The 23601-nt window shown below is 39.0% G+C and overlaps 1 protein-coding gene across 1 annotated transcript in view; it reads left to right on the top strand.

Moving 5' to 3' along the window:
- Positions 1–23601, top strand: part of LOC136029521 (autophagy-related protein 2 homolog A-like) — a 129332-nt gene that overhangs the window by 48378 nt on the left and 57353 nt on the right. Inside the window, exons 10-11 of the mRNA XM_065707973.1 lie at positions 13231–13548; positions 20046–22206. Coding sequence (XP_065564045.1) covers positions 13231–13548; positions 20046–22206 — 2479 coding nt within the window. The remainder of the gene's footprint in view (positions 1–13230; positions 13549–20045; positions 22207–23601) is intronic.

Genomic DNA, 23601 nt, shown 5'->3' with positions numbered 1-23601 from the left:
GATACCAACGGTAGATATCAACAGTGGGTAAACAGGAGGCTCTTTAATTATCTTAAACACAGTTTTGCCGGCGAAATTGTTTTAATTTGATCAGCTGTATTGTAGATGTATTATAAATGGTATTAAAACAAATATTTAGATACATTACTGTACTAACATATTTTAAATACAAATATATAATGAAAACAAAGATATTCTTCTTGAGCATATCAAAAACGGGTCAAAAAGTAACAGAGATATTTATCGAAAGAAAAAGTTGAGAATGAACATGAGATCAGTAATGTGTACATTTACATTTGAAAAGTAACTCATAAGTTATTTTGTGATGCTATAGTTGGAATAACTTGCGAGTTTGATTTTTGGTTAGAGGGGGGTTGAGACGTTATATATATATATATATATATATATATATATATATATATATATATATATATATATATATATATATATATATATATATATATATACTAGATGTTGGGGTGGCGCTTCGCGCCACCCCAACACCAAGTTGGTGGGGGTGCTTCGAGTCCCCCCCAAGCCCCCCCGCGCGCGTATGTCGTTATGCGCCATATTAGTTACTCGCCATTGTAGTTGTGTCCCTGTGTCCCACCTGCGAATATTGATATATATATATATATATATATATATTTTTAACTACGTAAAACTTGCGAATATACAACATTCTTGGCTGTCCCATTGTCTGTGCATATAAATAGATTGTCAGGTTTACCGACTCTTGAACATGCAACATATAATTGTCCATGGGAAAAACAATCTGCATTCAGATCTATACCTCATTATTCTAATGATTGCCCTTGAGCTTTGTTGATGATGATTGCTATTCGAACATTCCCTGTGTCCCCGTCGTCATTTATATATCCCCCTTTGCCCCCCCCCCGGCGTCCCCGTTGTTGTTGTTCCCTGTGTCCCGGTCGTCATTTGTGTGCCGGTCGTCATTTGTGTCCCCGTGTCCCAGTCTGTAATTTCTCTTTGAGTGTCTCGGTCGTCATTTATATTCCCTGTGTCCCTGTGTCCCGGTCGTCATTTTTGTCCCGGTCGTCATTTGTGTTCCGGTGTCCTGGTCTGTAATTTCTCTTTGAGTGTCCTGGTCGTCATTTATATTCCCTGTGTCCCGGTCGTCATTTGTGTCCCGGTGCTTTGTTGATGGTGATTGCTAATCGAACATTCCTTGTGTCCCGGTCGTCATTTATATTCCCTACTAGCTGTTGGGGTGGCGCTTAACGCACCCCAACACCTAGTTGGTGGGGGCGCTTCGCCCCCCCCCCCCACCAAACCCCCAAGCCCCCCCGCGCGCGTAAGTCGTTACGCGCCATATTAGTTACGCGCCATTGTAGTTGTGTCCCTGTGTACCACCTTAGAATATAGATAGATTTATATATGTGTTTTGAACTACGTAAAACTTGCGAATATACAACATTCTTGGCTTTCCCATTGTCTGTGCATATACAAAGCCTTATGTACTTATAATGACGTCATATGCAAATGCTCTTTTTACAAACAAACAAACATGCATACACACAACTCGTTTTTATATAGATAGACAGATAGATAGATACAATAAAAATTAATTGCGTAAAACTTGCGAATATACAACATTCTTCGCTGTCCAATTGTCGCTGCATATAAATAGATTGTCAGGTTTACCGACCCACGAACATGCAACGTACAATTGTCCATGGCAAAAACAATCAGTATTAAGATATATACCACATTTTGCTAATAATTGACCTTGAGCTTTGTTGATGGTGATTGCAAATGCTAATCGAATTGGGAATTGCAATCTTTTAAATTGAAAAGGCAGATCCGTTGGAATCATGGGAATGCGAGGAATAAGAACAGCTTCACCCTCAAAGGGCCCTGTCAAGATTGTGGCCTCTATTACGTTTTCCATTGTTTTTTTTACGGCAAGTCGCGTGCCATTGCAAAGCTTTGGTGGATTGATATTTCTTAACAGTATTATTGGTACGCCTATTTTTAGTTGTAGCACGTGTGGTGGAAACCCTGAAAGATCCACGGAATTTAAAAATTCAGATGGATAATTAACCGCCTCATTTGGTTCCAAAACTGTGTCGACTGACTTGTAAAGGACTGCCTGGTCTCGAATCTTGCTCAAAACAATATTGTTGATTTCGTGGACGTCTATATTTTTGGGTGCAAGAATCGCTCTTTCACTTAGCCCTTTAGTATTTTCATAATTGTTTAGAATATTCGGAAATACTTTTTCAATCAATTCATTTTTGGACGTCACTAAATTACAGAATTCAGCAGGTAGTTGTATACGTCCTGAAATTGAGTCTACTGGGAGCTTTCCGTTTCCAATTGCCAGCAATTGATCTGAAAATGTTTGACCAGAGTCATCGTTTTGCAATCGGACACGCATATTTGTAGTTAATTTTAATGTTTTTACGCGTGCCCATAAATTAGAATTTTTCAGGCAAGCATTCATTTCGTCTGCAGGGGTTGATCTAGGTATTATAGGTAATGTTTGCCTGAAATCTCCCGCAAGCAATAGTAATGTGCTGCCAAAGGTTTTCGAATTCCCTCGCAAATCTTTCAAACATTGATCCAGAGCCTAGAGCGATTTTTTGTGTGCCACTGTGCACTCGTCCCAAATAATAAGTTCGCATTGCTGCAATACTTTACCCATCCCAGATGATTTGGAAATATTGCAAGTGGGAGTTTCTGTAGAATGCAAATTCAGAGGCAATTTCAAAGCGGAATGAGCAGTTCTTCCACCAGGCAGCAACGTTGCGGCTATTCCGGACGACGCAATTGCCAACGCTATATTATTTTTTGATCGAATTGATGCCAGAATCAGTTTTATCACAAACGTTTTACCAGTACCTCCTGGCGCATCCAAAAAGAAAATTTCTCCAACGTTGTTATCGACACAATGCATTATCGTATCATAAATGTCTTTTTGTTCCGATGTTAACTTGGAAATGTTATTTTGTACATACGACAATAGATCACTCGTACTGTAACTTTGTTCACGATCCAATTCTACACATGTCGAAACAGCAGCGGTACGATTGGGTGAAGGCATTCCCAAATCCTGAAGAGGTTTGTTTGCCATACATACGCACAAATCTTCTATAATAACTAAAGTGTAGTTATAAATTTCTTATGTAAAATCAAAAGTCATATCTGACGTCTCTAACCGTTTTCGATGGAGTATATCTTCGGACATTTTTGATTTATATTTTTCCCATAACTGTGTAGGAGCTGATGGAGAGCAAGTTGTTAGTATGATGCCAAACAATGCACGAATTTGACTTGGAGTTGACGTTTCGCACGCGTCATTGATGCAGTTATCCCAGTGTTGGTCATTCTCCAATAAATTCAGAGCTTGGCATGCACTACGGTAAGTGTCATGTATAGTACCGTTTACAGTTCTCAAATGCTCAAAGGACGTCGGACCGGGTACATTCACCAAAAGCAGGCGTAGAAAGAAGCATTCATGTTGATTGGGGTGAACGGTGTAGAGTCTTCCTATCGTGGTATCTTTGAAGATGGTAGGTTGGCCGTCGACTGACTTACCCTGTTTTCGACGTTCAAATACTTTATTTTTAGTATTCCACGTGTAATACGAAGGCACTTCAGTATACAGCAGTTTTTTTGCAAAAGAATCATTTTTGCATAGCGAAAAGAAAGCAGTTAACTTTGTATCCGGTGGATTCAGGGCTCTTTGTTGCACGTTGGATTCCGAAAAATAAACACGTTGACCATTCTGTAAATGTACCGCTAAGTGAACAACAGCTGGACTACGTTCATGTATCGGAAATGAAAGAATTCGCCAAACAGCTTCATTACTGCTTATGTATCTTCCAGCCTGATATTGTACGATTTCGTCGATATCTTTGATTTCGGACTGCAAGCCAAAAACTGCCATGTCACTGCCTTTGTTGACGTATTTACATATGTATTTGATTGCCTTTACGGAGTTACAGTATTCAACGTTTATGTGTGCATTAAATGTTTTTGATAATAATGGGGAATATGGAACAACCCACTGGTTATCTACTTCGATGGTGGTACCGTTACGCTTCTTTATTATTGCTGTTTTACCGCCATCTTCAGTAGATCTTCTTCTATATTGTGGGTAACCATCATTGCCGGTAATTGTGTTGGATACTAAAAGTCGAGGATATTGCTTTGTGCACCTTCCTTTGGCCATGCATGGTGAATTTTCGTTCAGTGCACCGCAAGGTCCATGTATCATATTTTTTACAACAATATCATATAACCCCTTATCGACATTTTCATCAGGTATTTCAGTGGAAATCACATCATCAATTTCGTTAGAAGTAATTTTATAGTGTAGCCAGATTAGTATATTTTCGTGTGGCAAACCTCGTTTTTGCCATTCCACTGAGTACATCCAGCATCACACTGACCCAAACACTTCAAGTTTGACTATGTAGTTTATCAGTGATTTCAACTTTTGCCGGAAGACACGGGCCGTAATGTCATGTCTATAAACCGCCGATTGTCCTTGAAGTAAAAGCTGCTGTATCTCGTCCCAAGATTGATTACATGTAAATGTAATAAATAAATCTGGACGACCATAGAGACGATCATACGCAATAGCATCTTGAGCATATTCATGCATATGATGGGGACTGCCAGCATATGACGAAGGTAAAATCGTTAATCTTCCAACGTTTGTGGTATTACCGTCATTTACAACTGCATCTAGCAAATGAATGTATTGTTCAGAGTGGAGCTTGGTCTGATTCAGACGGATAAATAGCAAACGTTCTGATTCAATTTTTGCATACATATCAACGACGTATTGGTGAAACAATTAACGGCATTTTAAAATATAATTGTCTTCATCCTGCCGAATCATTAGTCTATAGGAATAATAATGCATTGCACTGCATTTCTTATTCATTTCTTTGTTAGTGGCTGGATTCATTAATTTAATATTAAAGTGATAGCCGTCGGCTCCATCCCAAAAATGATAGGATATTGTAGGGCATCGTAGCATCGATGAGTTTCAGCAATTCTTACCAACTGAGCGTTTCGCTTATGAAGAATTATATCTCGAGGTAAAAACTGATCACCGACCATAACGATTGCCACTTCGTCGATAGTTGGAGCATTGTATCTACGAACATGTTGGCCAGGAGGCGTTTTGTCAGCGGAAATAACAATTCTATGCGTATCAGTAGGCATCAAATCGATGGCTGTTTTGAACAGACGCACTAAATTGTTATTTTCGTGGAAAAGATGTTGCAATTGGGCAACGATAGTCCTTTCAACGTCGGGAGAAATTTCGCAACGTGCATTCAATTCAGAATTTCTATCACTGATGAAGTACAATTGTAAAAATTTATGATTCTCGCCTGAGAATGGTAGAAGGGACCCTGCTCTGTGATAAATTTGCCCTTTTACTTTGAAAGTAGGCATAAATTGATCTGGATTTTCGATTTGGGCACCAAACGACGTCATTTGGAAACATGAGTTATATTTTCTGATCTGTGATAAAAAAACGCTTAGATTCTGACGTAGTTCCAGTAAGCAAAGTCTTCAATGGCTCTGGTGGTGCAGCCAATAGAGGAAGTTTAACTTTTCCTGAGGCGCAACACATTCCCATTGTTTCACCATTGAATTTCAAGGCCTTGCAATAGGGACAAATTTTAGACATAGTCCCGATTTGAACACATCTACTCAAGCTATAATCATCGACTGGGCTGTACCTGAATGCCAGGCGATAATTTTCAGGTTGCTCTTGTGATTCCTCGGCACGCTTTCTTTTCTTACTTTCTCTATCAGCCGCAAGCCTGTTTTCTTGCTGTTCTTGTGATTCCTCGGCACGCCTTCTTTTTTCACTTTCTCTTTTAGCAGCAAGTCTGGTTTCGCGTTGCTCTTGTGATTCCTCGGCACGCTTTCTGTTCTTACTTTCTCTATCAGCCGCAAGCCTGTTTTCTTGCTGTTCTTGTGATTCCTCGGCACGCCTTCTTTTTTCACTTTCTCTTTTAGCAGCAAGTCTGGTTTCGCGTTGCTCTTGTGATTCCTCGGCACGCTTTCTTTTCTTACTTTCTCTATCAGCAGCAATTTTTTTGTCATTGAGTCTTTGAGCAGCTTCTTCGGCTGTTGACATTGTAGGTTCTTCAATCATTTTACAATTAAACATTTTTCCGTGAACGAATGTCTTAAATACCTTTAATGACGTCATCGTCATAATGACGACATGACGACCTGATGACATGACGTCACCATGACGACCTGATGACATGACGTCACTCGACACACAGACACACAGAAAACTTATCTTATCTATATATATACTAGCTGTTGGGGTGGCGCTTCGCGCCACCCCAACATCTAGTTGGTGGGGCGCTTCGCGCCCCCCCCCCCCAAGCCCCCCCGCGCGCGTAAGTCGTTACGCGCCATATTAGTTACGCGCCATTGTAGTTGTGTCCCTGTGTCCCACCTGTGAATATAGATAGATTTATATATGTGTTTCAAACTACGTAAAAATTGCGAATATACAACATTTTTGGCTTTCCCACTACTGGGAGCTTTCCGTTTCCAATTGCCAGCAATTGATCTGAAAATGTTTGACCAGAGTCATCGTTTTGCAATCGGACACGCATATTTGTAGTTAATTTTAATATTTTTACGTGTGCCCATAAATTAGAATTTTTCAGGCAAGCATTCATTTCGTCTGCAGGAGTTCGTCTGCAGGAGTTTGTTTTTCTCCTTTATTTTTTTCCTTTTTTTTTCTTTTTTAGTTTATTTGGATTTTTAGATTTTTTAGTTTTTTTATTAGTTTTTAGTTTTTTTTAGCTAGTAGATAGATATAAATAAGTTGTCTGTGTGTGTGTGTGTCGAGTGACGTCATGTTTGTGTGTCGACTGATGTCATGTTTGTTGATTGACGAAATTACACACCGGGACATTGGGACACAAATGACGACCGGGACACCGGGACATCTTATCTATCTTATCTTATATATATAAAAATAAGTTGTGTGTGTGTGGGTTCGTCGGGTGACGTCAGTCGACTGACGTCATGTTTGTCGACTGACGAAATTACAGACCGGGACATCGGGACACAAATGACGACCGGGACACCGGGACATAGGGAATATAAATGACGACCAGGACACTCAAAGAGAAAGCGACCGGGACACAAGGAATGTTCGATTAGCAATCACCATCAACAAAGCACCGGGACACAAATGACGACCGGGACACAGGGATATAGATGACGACCAGGACATAAGTAAAAAAAAACTAAAAAAAACTAAAAAAAGGTAAAGGGAATATAAATGACGACCGGGACACAGGGACACAACTACAACGGGGACGCCGGGGGGCACAGGGGGATATATAAATGACGACGGGGACACAGGGAATGTTCGATTAGCAATCACCATCAACAAAGCTCAAGGGCAATCATTAGAATCATGAGGTATAACTAAAAAAAAATAAAAAAAAGGTAAAAAACTGAAAACTAAAAAAGACCAATTCAAAAACGAATGTATATACAGACCGGGACACCGGGACACAAATGACGACCGGGACACCGGGACGCAAGGAATATAAATGACGACCGGGACACTCAAAGAGAAATTACAGACTGGGACACCGGAACACAAATGACGACCGGGACACAGGGAATATAAATGACGACTGGGACACAGGGACACAACTACAACGGGGACGCCGGGGAGCACAGGGGGATATATAAATGACGACGGCGACACAGGGAATGGTCGATTAGCAATCACCATCAACAAAGCTCAAGGGCGTCATTGTAGGGCACACAAATGACGACCGGGACAAAAATGACGACCGGGACACCAGGACACACATGTTAATCGACTGACGAAATTACAGACCGGGACATAGGGAATATAAATGACGACCGGGACGCTCAAAGAAAAAGCGACCGGGACAAAAGGAATGTTCGATTAGCAATCACCATCAACAAAGCACCGGGACACAAACGACGACCGGGACACAGGGAGTATAAATGACGACAAGGACACTCAAAGAGAAATTACAGACCGGGACACTGGAACACAAATGACGACCGGGACAAAAATAAGGACCGGGACATCGGGACACAGGGAATATAAATGACGACCGCGACACTCAAAGAGAAATTACAGACTGGGACACCGGGACACAAATGACGACCGGGACACAGGGAAACAACAACAACGGGGACGCTGGGGAGCACAGGGGGATATATAAATGACAACGGGAACACAGGGAATGTTCGATTAGCAATCACCATCAACAGAGCTCAAGGGCAATCATTAGAATAATCAGGTATAGATCTGATTACAGATTGTTTTTCCCATGGACAATTATATGTTGCATGTTCAAGAGTCGGTAAACCTGACAATCTATTTATATGCACATACAATGGGACAGCCAAGAATGTTGTATATTGGCAAGTTTTACGTAGTTAAAAATATATATATATATATCTATCTATATTCACAGGTGGGACACAGGGACACAACTACAATGGCGCGTAACTAAAATGGCGTGTAACGAATTAAGCGCGCGGGGGGGCTTGGGGGCGCGAAGCGCCACCCCAACAGCTAGTATATATATATAAATAAGTTGTCTGTGTGTCTGTTTGTCGAGTGACGTCATGTTTGTGTGTCGACTGACGTCATGTTTGTTGATTGACGAAATTACACACCGGGACATCGGGAGACAAATGACGACCGGGACACCGGGACATAGGGAATATAAATGACGACCGGGACACTTAAAGAGAAAGCGACCGGGACACTAGGATTGTTCGATTAGCAATCACCGTCAACAAAGCACCGGGACACAATTGACGACCGGGACACAGGGAATATAAATGACGACCAGGAAACTCAAAGAGAAATTACAGACCGGGACACCGGAACGCAAATGACGACTGGGACAAAAATGACGACCGGGACACAGGGAATATAAATGACGACCGCGACACTCAAAGAGAAATTACAGACTGGGACACCGGGACACAAATGACGACCGGGACACAGGGAAACAACAACAACGGGGACGCCGGGGGGAACAGGGGGATATATAAATGACGACAGGGACACAGGGAATGTTCGATTAGCAATCACCATCAACAAAGCTCAAGGGCAATCATTAGAATAATGAGGTATAGATCTGAATACAGATTGTTTTTCCCATGGACAAGTATCTATTTATATGCACAGACAATGGGACAGCCAAGAATGTTGTACATTCGCAAGTTTTACGTAGTTAAAAAATATATATATATATATATATATATATATCTATCTATATTAACAGGTGGGACACAGTGACACAACTACAATGGCGCGTAACTAATATGGTGCGTAACGACTTGCAAGCGGGGGGGGGGGCTTGGGGGCGCGAAGCACCCCCACCAGCTAGTCTATATATATATAAGAATAAGTTGTCTGTGTGTGTGTGTGTGTGTGTGTCGAGTGACGTCATGTTTGTGTGTCGACTGACGTCATTATTAGGATTGAGCTGTATGCGTCATGAAGTTGTTTGTCGACTGACGTCATGTTTGTCAACTGATGAAATTACATACCGGGACACCGGGACACAGGGAATATAAATGACGACCGGGATCCTCAAAGAGAACTTACAGACTGGGACACCCGGACACAAATGACGACCAGGACACAGGGAATATAAATGACGACCGGGACACAGGGACACATCATTGGAATTATGAGGTATAGATCAGAATACGGATTGTTTTTCCCATGGACAATTATATGTTGCATGTTCAAGAGTCAGTAAACCTGACAATCTATTTATATGCACAGGCAATGGGACAGCGAAGAATGTTGTATATTCGCATGTTTTACGTAGTTAAAAACACACATATATATATATATATATATATATCTCAATTTACAGGTGGGACACAGGGACACAACTACAATGGCGCGTAACTAAAATGGCGCGTAACGACTTACGCGCGCGGGGGCGGCTTGGGGGGCGCGAAGCACCCCAACCAACTAGTTGTTGGGGTGGTGCGAAGCGCCACCCCAACAGCTAGTTTTTATATATATAGATAGAAGATAGATGTCCCGGTGTCCCGGTCGTCATTTGTATCCCGATGTCCTGGTCTGTATTTTCGTCAGTCGACAAACATGACGTCAGCCGACACACAAACATGACGCCACTCGACAGACACACAGACAACTTATTTTTATATATATAGATATATAAATTTAAAGAGGCTCACGTGAAATCCTGCGTCAAAGGAAATTTATTAGTAGCTTTTTTCCTTATTGCTCGGATGTTTTAAAAAAATATTCACAAAAAGTTACCTTTTTAAAATTGTAAATTTAATTGAAAGTCAGAAATGCATTTAATCTAAGAAATCGTTTCTTTTTTTCCTGTTAGCTTCTAATCAGTTTGGCTTCAAGAAGTTTGAGAAGCAACCAAATATGAACTTGAAGGCTCCCTCAAAATGGAACAGTAAACTGAAACAACAAGCCTTTGTTGTTTTAGAACACTATTTTGTCTGACGGAGAAGTGAGTTTTTCAAGTCTTAATCGAAATAGAAGCGAACCGAATGTTCGGCTACTTAAAGAAAAGACCTTCCTTACCTTAGTTCCTCTAGTGCCTCTGAAGGCACACAGGGCGTCAGTGAGTAGCCTCCAACCTTCCCTCATGTGAGCCGTTGCGTATATGTTTTCCTACTCTGGAATTAGGCTCGTTTGGACGTTCTGTCACGTTCATACGTCCTACGGAGCGTGTTCCTCGGCGAGGGTCGCCTTCCAGTTGCCAGTGGAGGAGCATTTTTGGAAGTCTGTGATCTGGCATGCAGAGAATGTGTTCTTCCCCATCTGTCAGGAACCTTCTATTTACATCTTTCACTAGGCATTCTTGGATACTTGACTTGCCTACTATTTCTTTGGTAAGGCGATATACGGCTCGTGTGTCTCCACGGCTCACTGCTTCTTCGGCATGTCTGGCCTTTTCGTTCATGTATTGCCGTTTGTCGGATCTGGTACTTTTCTTTACATTTCTATCAGCTTCTTTATAGGCCAATCTCTTGGTCACCTCTGAGTGACCATTTTCCCCAAGGGAGCTCGACTTCAGTTTGCGATTTTTTATGAGATCCCAGGTCTCGTAGATATCAAGTGTTGCTTAGTCGGCTTTCTAAACCCGAGTATTTCTTCGGCCGCATCTGTGTGGCTTTTGCGGATAATCTCCTAAGCTTTTTTGACGTCTTCTGGTAGGTTATACTGGGCTTCAAATTTATTGGGCAATTTGATGCCAAACAATTGGACGCCCTTGTCACTTAGTTTGTCCACGTCAAGGCTTCTGAGTATGCCCATCTTCAGCTTCCGATTATTAGACTTCAGCTTTAATTTTAGTGTGGTGACTACTATTTCGTGGTCTGAGCCAACTTCGGCGCTGCGGAAACTTCAAACGTCTTTTAGACTCGTTCGCCATCTCCGGCGGATTAGGAAATGGTTGATTTAATTTTTGACAGTGCCATCCGGGGATGTCCAAGTGTATTTCTTGATATCTTTATGCTGAAAGAGTATACCGCCGATCAGCAAATCATTTTACATAGTGGGGCTGACAAGTCGAGCTCCATTTTCATTTATGGTGCCAAGTTCGTGGTGGCCCATCACTTCAGGGCAGTAGGATCTGTCTTGGCCAACCTTTGCTTTGAGGTCGCCTGCGATACAGGTGACGTTTTGGAGTGGAATTGAATCGATCACGGGCTGGAGGTTGTCCTAGAACTCATCTTTAAGGGTGTCATCAGCATCATTTGTGGGTGCGTAGTACACGATCAGCGACAGTTTGCTGTGGTTAGAAGCAAATCTTGCATACAGTACTCTTTCAATGACCGGTTTCCATGAGCAGAGGGCCTTTGTCGCTTTTGGGCTTAATATTGCTGCAATTCCTGCAAAGTTACTTTCAGTTTTTCTAGTGTATAAGACTTTAAGCATCGTACGGTCGCCACTAGTTTTCTTCTCGCCGCAACCTTTCCACCTTGCTTTCGAAATGGTGACTATGTGAAGTCTAAACTTCTCGCATTCGTCAAGGACTTGCTCTGTTTTGACAGTGCCGACAGGGCTCTAACATTCGATAGGCCGATCTTAAACGGTTTGTCCACATTCAGAAATCGGATCCGCGGGCTTGCATTGGTCGTCATCAGATTTAGAGGTTCGGATCTGAGGCTTATAAGTTGGCTCAGATTTGGAGTTTCGGATTCGAGGCTTATCCAAGGCTTAAAGAAAATATATGACTTTAAAAATACTATCACAATCCCCGAAGAGCCGATTGTTTCAGTAATGTAGGGATCAAAAGTCTTTTCATATCAAGAGGTAAATCAGTGAATGGGGAACATGGTAGAAATGAGCTGAGAAATAGCCCAACGTGGACTGAACGGCGGGGGCTTTCTTATATTTTCCGTGCGAGGGTTTGCCCTTGCATTTTTTGAAAAATAGGAGGCACAACATACCTCTCCTGCACTTGAGGGTTGATTGCCCAGTCTCGCTTGTGTAGTAAAATTCCATTCACAGAAATTATGCTTTATTGTTAGAACTATGCTTTATCATTCACAGAAATGATCAAAATTTTTGCCCAGGTCAAGAATTTTTTGTTCATTGGACGAAGCGAAATCGGACTTCTATCAGAATCCAGCCGTGTTCTTTACCCTGAATTTCAGTTAAGAAAAGGGAGGGAAAACTGCACATATTAAATACGTCTAACATTTATATAAAAGATAAATGTGCTTTGATATGTTCATTCCATTTATATTCATGAACATAACTAAAATTCTTCCATGGTTTGAATAACTTCAGCAGCTGCTTAATGGTTTTAAATAGTCGGATATTCTTGTATTGAAGTAGTGAAACAAATCCACTTTGCTCCAATTCTTCCGTTAATTGGAACAATTTCAGCAACTGCTTAGAGACGGTAAATTGTCTCATATCTCTTTTTAAGAACAGTGAAATCAATCTATTTGGCTTGTATTTTATTGTCGGTAATTACCAGAAAGTTGACATGTAGAATATTTAGTCTTGCATTCTTGAACTGGTCTGATATCATTATAAACAACAAAAAGATAATCAATTTTAGTCACTTAACTTTTGGAGCGTATTCCTCAAAAGTTACTGATCTGCACTCCACTTTAAAACTTAGCCCTCTACATTGAATCCTTTTGTTATTTTGTCAATCTTACCAAGTTACATCTTTATTCTAGCTCAGCACCGGTGGCTTCCACACTCTTTCAAAGTGCCTTCTCTGAGAGTACCTCAACATCTACAAAACCAGTCTCAGATTACATAGTGCATTTCAAAATTCGCTTAGGAAGCTTAGCCTGTATTCTGCTTCATAATGATGTCTTGTCAAATGATAGTGGGAAGGCCGTGTGGTCCCTACAAAGTGCCTCAGAGATGGAAGACTTGGTAGATTCATTTTTTTCTGCTCTTGGTCCTTTTTCCCTTGGGGGAAAGGATGAAAAAAATTTTACGGATGGAAATAATAAGCTTAATGAAGCTTGCAGCAAAAGTCAGCTGAGGTAGGTAATGCAATGACATGGTTACTCACATCCACGAAATCTGAAGACCTGTCGGGATATTATCCCGAATCCCCATATTTTTCATTTAAATTTCCGTTTTCTTTTTGCCAATTCCCCCCTCCTCTCAGAATGAAGTATTAAATTTGATTTGTGAAGACGCCATATCTACTTTTCGAAATGAGAACTTACGGTCAATTGGTAAATTTTTAATAAAGTTTGAAATTGGTTGAATTGAAATATATCTTGCTATCTTGCTTTCAAACAGATTGTTTTCTTATAGTTTCCCTTTTTAAAGCTGAGGTCCTTACCAATAAACTACCCTAATATAAACTACCCTGTGGCTAAATCGAGTGAGTCCATTTTTTATGCTTTTTGAGATTTTAAAAACAAATCGCTCGATTGACTCTCATGACTTTCTTCTTCTTCTTCATGTTGGGATCAATATGGAGATGCTTTTCGCGTAATCCCATAGGAGAAACAAATTCCCAGACCTACGTCAGGTTGCTACTAACTTCGGGTCCCGTATTGCCAAGTAGAGATTAATCCTGCTGCGATACCAAAGGACGACTCTTAAATTCCTATGGTTATAAAAATATTCTATAAAATAAGGATTAATGCAAAAAAGATCGGATATACACAATGTTGATCTTTTTTTTCTTAGAGAAGCAAGATTCTGTCTTTACTGAGCTGCACTTAAGTACATTCTTCATATTAAGGACATTAATATGATAGAAACGAGAAAAAAAAATCTGCGAAATGTTTTCCAGATGACTGTTACAATAAAATGTAATATCGAACCGTTTTTCTTCATTACGTTTATTTTTTTATGGCCTATATTGTTTACACCTCTAACACTTTCTATAACAAAACTAGAAAGTGAAAAACAAGATTGCCATCTACTCCAATAAGAAATGTTTTACACGGAGTTTTCGCATGATCTCATATTTTATAAAAGTATACGTGATCAATAGTTTGAACTATGAAGATAGTTTAATTAGTTAAATTATATAATTATGAAATGTTAAGTAAATCTAATACAAATTGTGAATTGAATTTAATGATAGGAATAATTTAAATTGTAGCCAGATGTCTCCCGCCACAAATCTTTTGGTTACCTGTCGCCAACCTGGCAACCAAATGATTCCAATGTGTTGGATGAATGGCTAGCCTATCCAATAGACATGTATTTTCTAGAGAAAATTTCGTTTCATAAGATCATGCGCAGCCAATGCCTGAATAGTCTTATCATTACCCTTATAGTACCCTCAACATAGGGTAAGATCTAGTTACGTTATGGTTAACATGTTGTTACCCTAAAAATACTATATAGTTACCCTTAAGATAGATAGTGGTGACCATCAAAAAGGCTAGCTGTTGATACCAGTGATGATGAAAAACTCATATGACAGGATATGCGAATTTATTTCGAAGAAAAAACAACAAAAAACTACATCAATCAGTGCCATTTGGTGTTATCATGCTAAATCATGAAGTAAATTGTAAAAACCGTAATAGAGATATCAAACAGTTCGTGGTTACGAACAGTTCGACCCAGAGCGGCCCGGCTCAATAGTAACCGAAACTCTAAAAGACGGAATTTTGATACCAATAGACACATCAAAAGAATTGGACTTTTTATACTGATTTTAAATATATAAGTTTCACCAAGTTTGGTCCTACCTATGAAAAGCTACGAGCCTGAGAAAATTTGCCTTATTTTTGAAAAAAAGAGGGAAAACCCCCCTGAAAGCTATAGAATCTTAATGAAAATCCAACCGTTAGATTCAGCGTGTCAGAGAACCCTGCCGTAGAGGTTTGAAGCTTCTATCTGCAAAAATATAGAATTTTGTGGAAGTAAGATAACGGATGCGTGTTTATTTGTTTTTTTTTGTTTTGTTTTTTCCAGGGGTGATCGTATCAACCCAGTGGCCCTAGAATGTCGCGATAAGGTTGCCCACCAAAAATTGGCGGGCAACTAGGCCCCTCCCAGGTTCATTTTTCCCTAAGTCACCAGATCAAAATTTTGAGACAGCCATTTTGTTCAGCATTGTTGAAAAATCTAATAACTATGTCTTTGAGGGCGAATTAATCCCCCCAGTCCCCGGGGGAAGGGCTGCAAGTTGTGAACTTTGCCCATTGTTTACATATCATATTGGCTATTGGGAAGTGTGCAGACGTTTCCAGGGGAATTCTTTCCGGTAGTGGGGGGGGGGGTGAGGGGGTTACGTGGGAGGATCTTACCATGGAGGAATTTATCATGGGGGAAGAGAATTTCCATGAAGGAGACGCTGGATTTTCCAGCACTGTTTAAAAAGAAAATAATTAAAGAAAAAAACAGGTTTTTTCAGCTGAAAGTAAGGAGCAGCATTAAAACTTAAAACGAACAGAAATTAGTACGTGTAAGAGGGGTTCGTCCCCTCCTCAATGCCTCGCTCTTTACGCTAAAGTATTCTTAGTAATTTCAAAAGAGCTATTTATTCTAATTAAACGTTCTTTGTGATTCAGGGGTCATTCTTAAAGAATTGGGACAAAATTCAAACTTCAGTGTAAAGAGGGAGATATTGACGAGTGGTTTAACCCCCCCCCCTCCATATACGTAATAGAAATATACGAACATAGAAGTTCGTTACGTAAGTTAACTCGTATGTTACGTATATTTATAACTAGTAAAAACGTTCGTAAATAAAATTAAAAGCGCTAGTGCCCTTTTTAAGTAACCAAAAATATTCGAAGGCAACCTGGAACCCTCCCCTGCCCCTTTTTCTCAAAATCGTCTTTCAGAAATTAAATAAAATAAAACAAGTTTTTCTTTTAACTGAAAGTAAGGAGTGACATTAAAGCTTAAAACGAACAGAAATTATTCTGTATATGAAAGGGGCTGTCCCCTTCTCAACGCCCTGCTCTTTATGCAAAAGTTTGACTCTTTCTCACAACTTTACTTTTTAAAACAATAAAAAACCTTAGCGTAAAGAGCGGGGTGTTGAGCAGGGGACAGTCCCTTCCATATTCGCAATAATTTATGTTGGTTTTAAGTTTTAAAGTTGCTCCTTACTTTCAGTTAAAAAAAACTTGTTTGTTTTGTTTAATTAGTTGTATAGAACCACTGAATAATGAATGTAAAAGAATCACTTTTGTAAAAAGGGCACAATAGTTGTTTCTGTGTACATTTTCTTTTTGCTTGCCTATGTCCTTCATATTAACATCTTAGCAATTAATAACCAGTAAAAATAGTTTGAAACCAAATTATCTGTCTAAGTTTGCGAAATTTCAAGTTGGCTTCATAAATATCTATACCTTAAGGTGAAATCCAAACCTTGATAAATGGACATTTAGCCTGTTTTGAATGTTTTTAGTTCTGCTAGGTAGCGCTGTTGATGGTGCTGCCGCTGGGAAAAGGAAATTGAATCGTTTTCAGGCACCTAGGACAAATATTCAGAACAAATCATAAAATTGTTTTTTAGAAACAGAATAGTAAGAACACTGCTACAGACTGTAAGAGCAGGAATAAAACACGAATTATCTTTTTCCAAAACATTTGAATTTCGCCAATTTCTTCCCTAGCCCCCACTTAAAAAGTCTCTGAGACTTAATTATAACTTTTAGCATTGAGAACATAATTCCAGTATCCTTTTATATATATATATATATATATATATATATATATATATCATGAAAAGAGAAATCACCAATGCAACAGCACAAACACACACACAAAAAAAAAGAGACAGAAGTAGAAAAGGAAGACTGTTTTCCTAAATTAGTGATTAATATAGACCAGCACTTGAATGAGGCCTTAACCCTACTCATCCATACAATCACATAGGTCAAACAGCATAGCCATACACAATCAACCTTAAAGAATAATCCATGGACAGGCAGTCATGTCGGCAATATATATATATATATATATATATATATATATATATATATATATATATATATATATATATATAAGTTGTCTGTGTGTGTGTGTGTGTCTGTCGAGTGACGTCATGTTTTCGACTGACGAAATTACAGACCGGAACATCGGGACACAAATGACGACCGGGACACCGGCACATAGGGAATGTAAATGACGACCGGGACGCTCAAAGAGAAAGCGACCGGGACACAAGGAATGTTCGATTAGCAATCACCATCAACAAAGCACCGGGACACAAATGACGACCGGGACACAGGGAGTATAAATGACGACCAGGACATAAGTAAAAAAAAAACTAAAAAGACTAAAAAAAAGGTAACAACTACAAAAAAACTAAAAAGAAAAACCAACTAAAAACTAATAAAAAAAAACTAAAAAAGCTAAAAAACTAAAAAAACTAAAAAAGAAAAAAAAAGAAAAAAAGGAAAAAAAAAAGAAAAATAAAGGAGAAAAACAAAACTAAAAAAAAAGAAAAAAACTAAAAAAACTAAAAAAAAAGTAAAAACCAAAAAAAAACTAAAAAGAAAAAAAGGGGAAAAATACAAAAATTTATTTCATCATATAGCATTTCAAAAACAAATGTATATACAGACCGGGACACCGGGATACAAATGACGACCGGGACACAGGGAATATAAATGACGACCGGGACACAGGGATACAACTACAACGGGGACGCCGGGGGGCACAGGGGGATATATAAATGACGACGGGGACACAGAGAATGTTTGATTAGTAATCACCACCAACAAAGCTCAAGGGCTATCATTAGAATCATGAGGTATAACGAAAAAACTAAAAAAAAGGTAAAAAACTAAAAAACAAAAAAAGACCAATTCAAAAACGAATGTATATACAGACCGGGACACCGGGAAACAAATGACGACCGGGACACCGGGACACAAGGAATATAAATGACGCCCAGGACACTCAAAGAGAAATCACAGACTGGGACACCGGGACACAAATGACGGCCGGGACACAGGGAATATAAATGACGACCGGGACACAGGGACACAACTACAGCGGGGACGCCGGGGGGCACAGGGGGATATATAAATGACGACGGCGACACAGGGAATGGTCGATTAGCAATCACCATCAACAAAGCTCAAGGGCAATCATTAGAATCATGAGGTATAGATCTGATTACGGATTGTTTTCCCATGGACCATTATATGTTACATGTTCAAGAGTCGTAAACCTGACAATCTATTTATATGCACAGACAATGGGACAGCGAAGAGTGTTGTATTTTCGCAAGTTTTACGTAGTTAAAAACACATATATATATATATATATATATATATATATATATATATATATATATATATATATATATATATATATATATATATATATATATATATATATATATAATATATATGTATATATATATATAAATATATATATATATATATATATATATATATATATATATATATATATATATATATATATATATATATATATATATATACAAAATTAGCCATGATATTTCTTAGGAAGAATTTAAAAGTGTTTTTTTTTTTTTTTTTAGAAATTCCAGTTGTTGAAATTGCTGAGAAATTTCATTAAGTGCAGGAGGGACTTATTGATAGGAGCCTTATTGATAGGGACTCATTGATAGCGTAGCTCAGAGAATTTCTTAAATTGGAATTAACTGTTACTGATAATTTCTTATATCAGCCTAATTGCTTGACAAAAGTAGAGTACAGTGTTTAAGCTCATCTAGAATCTACGGATTACCTGATATCAGTTGGTAATTTAAGCATTATTTCGACTGGTCCTTTGTCGTGCCATCTTAAGCCATATCTGAATTTTATTTTTTCGGTTATTTAAGCGGTAATTAAGCTGTCCTTTGTCGTGCCATCTTAAGCCATTTGTGAATTTTATTTTTTCGGTAATTTAAGCAGTAATTAATCGGTTCACTGTCGTATCATCTTAAGCCATATCTGAATCTTATTTGTTCGGTGATTTAAGCGGTAATTAAGCTGTCCTTTGTCGTGCCATACTAAGCCATACTTGAATTTTGTTTTTTCCGTAATTTGAGCAGTAATTAAGCGGTCCTTTGTCGTGCCATCATAAAGCATACCTGCATTTTATTTTTTAGGATAATTTAAGGGTAATTAAGCGGCCCTTTGTCCTGCATACGGCCTTCAGTATTAGTTGCCTTTTCTTATGATCTCATAAATGTCATGCTTTTATTAGCTTTAAAAATGGTTTTCACTTCTACGAATAGCCTTTATTTTTACCCGTTCTGTGGCATCTCACTTTTCTGTTTATTGTTATTTGTCTATATCAATATTCTTATCTTATGACCTAATATATTTCACATCATCAATTGTGTTTAATTTATAAGTTATCGCTTTTGTCAGATTTTACATTGTTTGCACTTTTATTAAACCTGTTTTACTCCTTGCTCTTTTTGGTATACATCTTGTCCCATTTTAATCTTATTTTTCTTACTTTTATTGTCCTCTGTCCTTTTGTGGTCATTAAGAATGTTGTCATTTAACCTCGGTTTCCGTACGCATGCTTTGCATTGGAAACTAACTTTGTTTTTTGTCTACAGGATACTCGCTGCTCCTGTAACAATTGAAGGAAGTGATCAAGAAGTCAACTTTGTCCGAACTGTGGAAGTAAATTTTATTTGTGGCAATCTAGAAGCCCTGGAAATACTCCAAGATCATCAACGCCCTATTGAAATCAGCAGAATGCTGACTTTTCCATCAGCTATTGCCCAAAGCGGAACTCCAAATGTATCAGTTGTTTACAAGCAGCATTTGTTGAAACAATCGAAAACGCAATTAAGAAAGCCTTCAATATTTCCCACGGATATTATTGTGACATTAGGAAGTTGCGAATGTGAAGTAGATATATCTCTACTAGACAGGCTTAATACTTTGATCGGAGGATTTTCTGGAAAAACCAAACATAAAAATGATGAGCATTCGCTGCTATCTCTAGAAATCCGAAGCTCTAGCATTTTGATGAATTTGAGGTTTCCGATACCAGATTTAAGGCCTGTCTATCAGAGGCAACCGTGGTGGAAACGGACGGTTAGACCTGATATAATCCAATTTGAGGTTAACGATGCGTCAATGAAGACATCATTTTCAAATGCTCCTCAGCAAACATATCTTACGACTGGAAGGACAATACGTGTATATCATAAAGAAACAAATTTTTCAGACCCTGTGGAGATCCTTTGCATATTTCCAGATAAAGACCAAGTGACGAACGTGGATCGACTTGGGTGGCCACAAATTAAGTTTGTTGGCACTGCAACAGAGCATCAAGGTCTTCTTGAAGGTGAAGAGTCTTCAGAAACAGTAAATGAGGAGCTACCTCAAAATGTTATGACCATGTCATTTGGTGATGCATTAAATGGGATGTTAAATGGGGAAAAGGATCATTTGAACCCATTTGAAACAAGGACAAGAGTAAGAAATGGAGACGGGTCGAAAAATAGTGCAGACTTTGAGAAGATTCTTTTACCATCAGACCCTTCGATTTTGTCTAAATTGAGTGACTCCCTGTCAAGAAATTCTTTAGTGCATCTTAATATATATTGTCCCAACGTGGTGATTAGTATCGAGAGTAAACAAATTTACGAAATGGTGTATAATAGGCTGGCAACTGATCTAGCTCTTTGGGAGCCATGTGCTCCAAGTACAAAGCCTAAAACGGAAGCTGTGACTAATCAAGACTTAGGAATAAGTCCTTTTGTCCTTTGTAAATCTGGTCTTATGGCTTCTGATTCAGACTCTGAAGGAGAGGATAGTCTAGCCACTTGGTCACGTGCAGGATTTAATCCTCCTGTGGTGTCACAAACAAAATTTGTCTTTAGTTTGAACATCTGCAAAGGATCACTTCATCTAAACTTACCGCCAGTCGACACTGCTGCTTCTGACTGTGGTGAAATTAATGTGGAGATTTTTGACGGATGGCTTTCATCAATAACACAAGCAAATGGTGACCCTCATTCTGGATATTTGCTCATGTGTGCTCAGTCAGGATCTCTTCGACATAAAGCTCATGATGAAAGATTTTTCCGTGAGATTGTTAGTGACAAAGACGTGACCAGTAATTTTTTTCAAATGTCAATGAAACTAGAAGTAGAGGAGAAGACAAGAATTAAGCATTTCAAAACAGCTATTCGATTACAGAATGTTGATATCCAGTTCATAGTTGCTCCTCTTGAACAATTCTGGATAACGAGAATAATTGACTTTATGGACGTGAAAGATACGCAAATTCAAGGATATAAACCATCTATTCCTGTGACAGAATTACATCTAACCCTTGATAATTGTGATATTGGCTATGTTCCCCTGGATTTTCCTGCCAGTGTTCTATTTAGTATTGGAAGTTTTAGCTTAACTTCAAACATTGTCGCACATACAAATACCTCGGTACTTCGCTGTGTATTGGAAGATAGTCATGTATTTTTGTCAAATGCTCGTCACTCGCAGTTGTTTGCACAAATAGGTGATTTGGATTTTGCTGAACTATGCATTCGTATTTGTGATATTAAGAAGCCACGTGTTGACCTAACTTGCTCTGTTTCCAAATTTGTTTTGAAAACTTGTGCTGATTCTAGTCGTCTTCTGGGTGACTTGATTAGTTATGTTGCTACTGAGGGAGACACAATTGCCAAGCAAGAAATTGCTAGTCAAAAATCTGAAATTCTGTCCCAAGATGTTACTAGTCTCATGGAAGATGCTCTTTTGGTAAGACGTTCTTCGCTTTTTGCTATCCTGATAGAGAAAATGGGTGTCATACCTTGACATGGGTCTAGATCAGTGGTTCTCAACCGGGGTCCACATGGACCCCTAGGGGTCCATGTAACATTTCCAGGGGTCCACAGGCAAAACACAACAAATTGGGGGTCCACAATGATATTTTGGGGGTCCATGAAGAAAACCAACTCAGAACACTCTTTATTTTCGAAAATTTAATTTCTACTGTAGTTTACTGTTCACTTTATATTGTGTTCACTGCCTAATACACCGTCAACACTTAGTTGCAAAGAAAATGAGTGAAAGTCTGCATGATGCCCTTACTGTTGTAACAAAAGTAGTTAACCATATTGAATCAAATTCTCTCCGAGACCACCTTTTTCGTGAATTCTGTCAGCAAAATCGAGAAAAGTTTGGGCGGCTTGTATCAAACAGTTCGTGGTAACGAACTGTAGTAAGGAGCGACCCGGCTCAATAGTAACCAAAACTCTAAAAAATTGAATTTTGATACCAATAGCTACATCAAAAGAATCGCATTTTAATGCTGATTTTAAATATATAAGTTTCATCAAGTTTATTCCTACCCATCAATAGTTACGAGCCTGAGAAAATTTGAGTTATTTTAGAAAATAGGGGGAAACACCCCCTTAAAGTCATAGAATCTTCACGCAAATCACACCATCAGATTCAGCGCATCAGAGAACCCTACTGTAGAAGTTTCAAGCTCCTATCTACAAAAATGTGGAATTTTATATTTTTTGCCAGAAGGCAGATCACGGATGCGTGTTTATTTGTTAGTTTGTTTTTTGTTTTTGTTTTTTTTTTTCTAGGGGTAATCGTATCGACCCAGTTGTTCTAGAATGTTGCGAGAGGGCTCATTCTAACGGAAATGAAAAGTTCTAGCGCCCTTTTTAAGTGACCGAAAAAATTGGAGGGCACCTAGGCCCCCTCCCACGCTGATTATTTTCCCAAAGTCAACGGATCAAAATTCTGAGATAGCCATTTTATTCAGCGTAGTCGAAAAACCTTATAACTATGTCTTTGGGGACGACTTACTCCCCCACAGTCTCCGTGGGAGGGGCTACAAGTTACAAACTTTGACCAGGGCTTACATATAGTAATGGTTATTGGAAAGTGTACAGACGTTTTCAGGAGGATTTTTTGGTTGGGGTAGGGGTTGAGAAGAGGGGGATATGCTGGGGGAACTTTCCATCGAGGAATTTGTCATGGGGGAAGAAAATTTCCACGAAGGGAGCGCAGGATTTTCTAGCATTATTTAAAAAAACACAATGAAAAATAAATAGAAAAAGTTTTTTTCAGCTGGAATTAAGGAGCAGCATTAAAACTTAAAATGGACAGAAATTATTACCCATATGAGGGGCTCAC

Source organism: Artemia franciscana, chromosome 7, assembly GCF_032884065.1.
Source record: "Artemia franciscana chromosome 7, ASM3288406v1, whole genome shotgun sequence".
Classification (NCBI taxonomy): domain Eukaryota; kingdom Metazoa; phylum Arthropoda; class Branchiopoda; order Anostraca; family Artemiidae; genus Artemia; species Artemia franciscana.
This window is presented reverse-complemented; position numbering and strand designations above follow the sequence as displayed.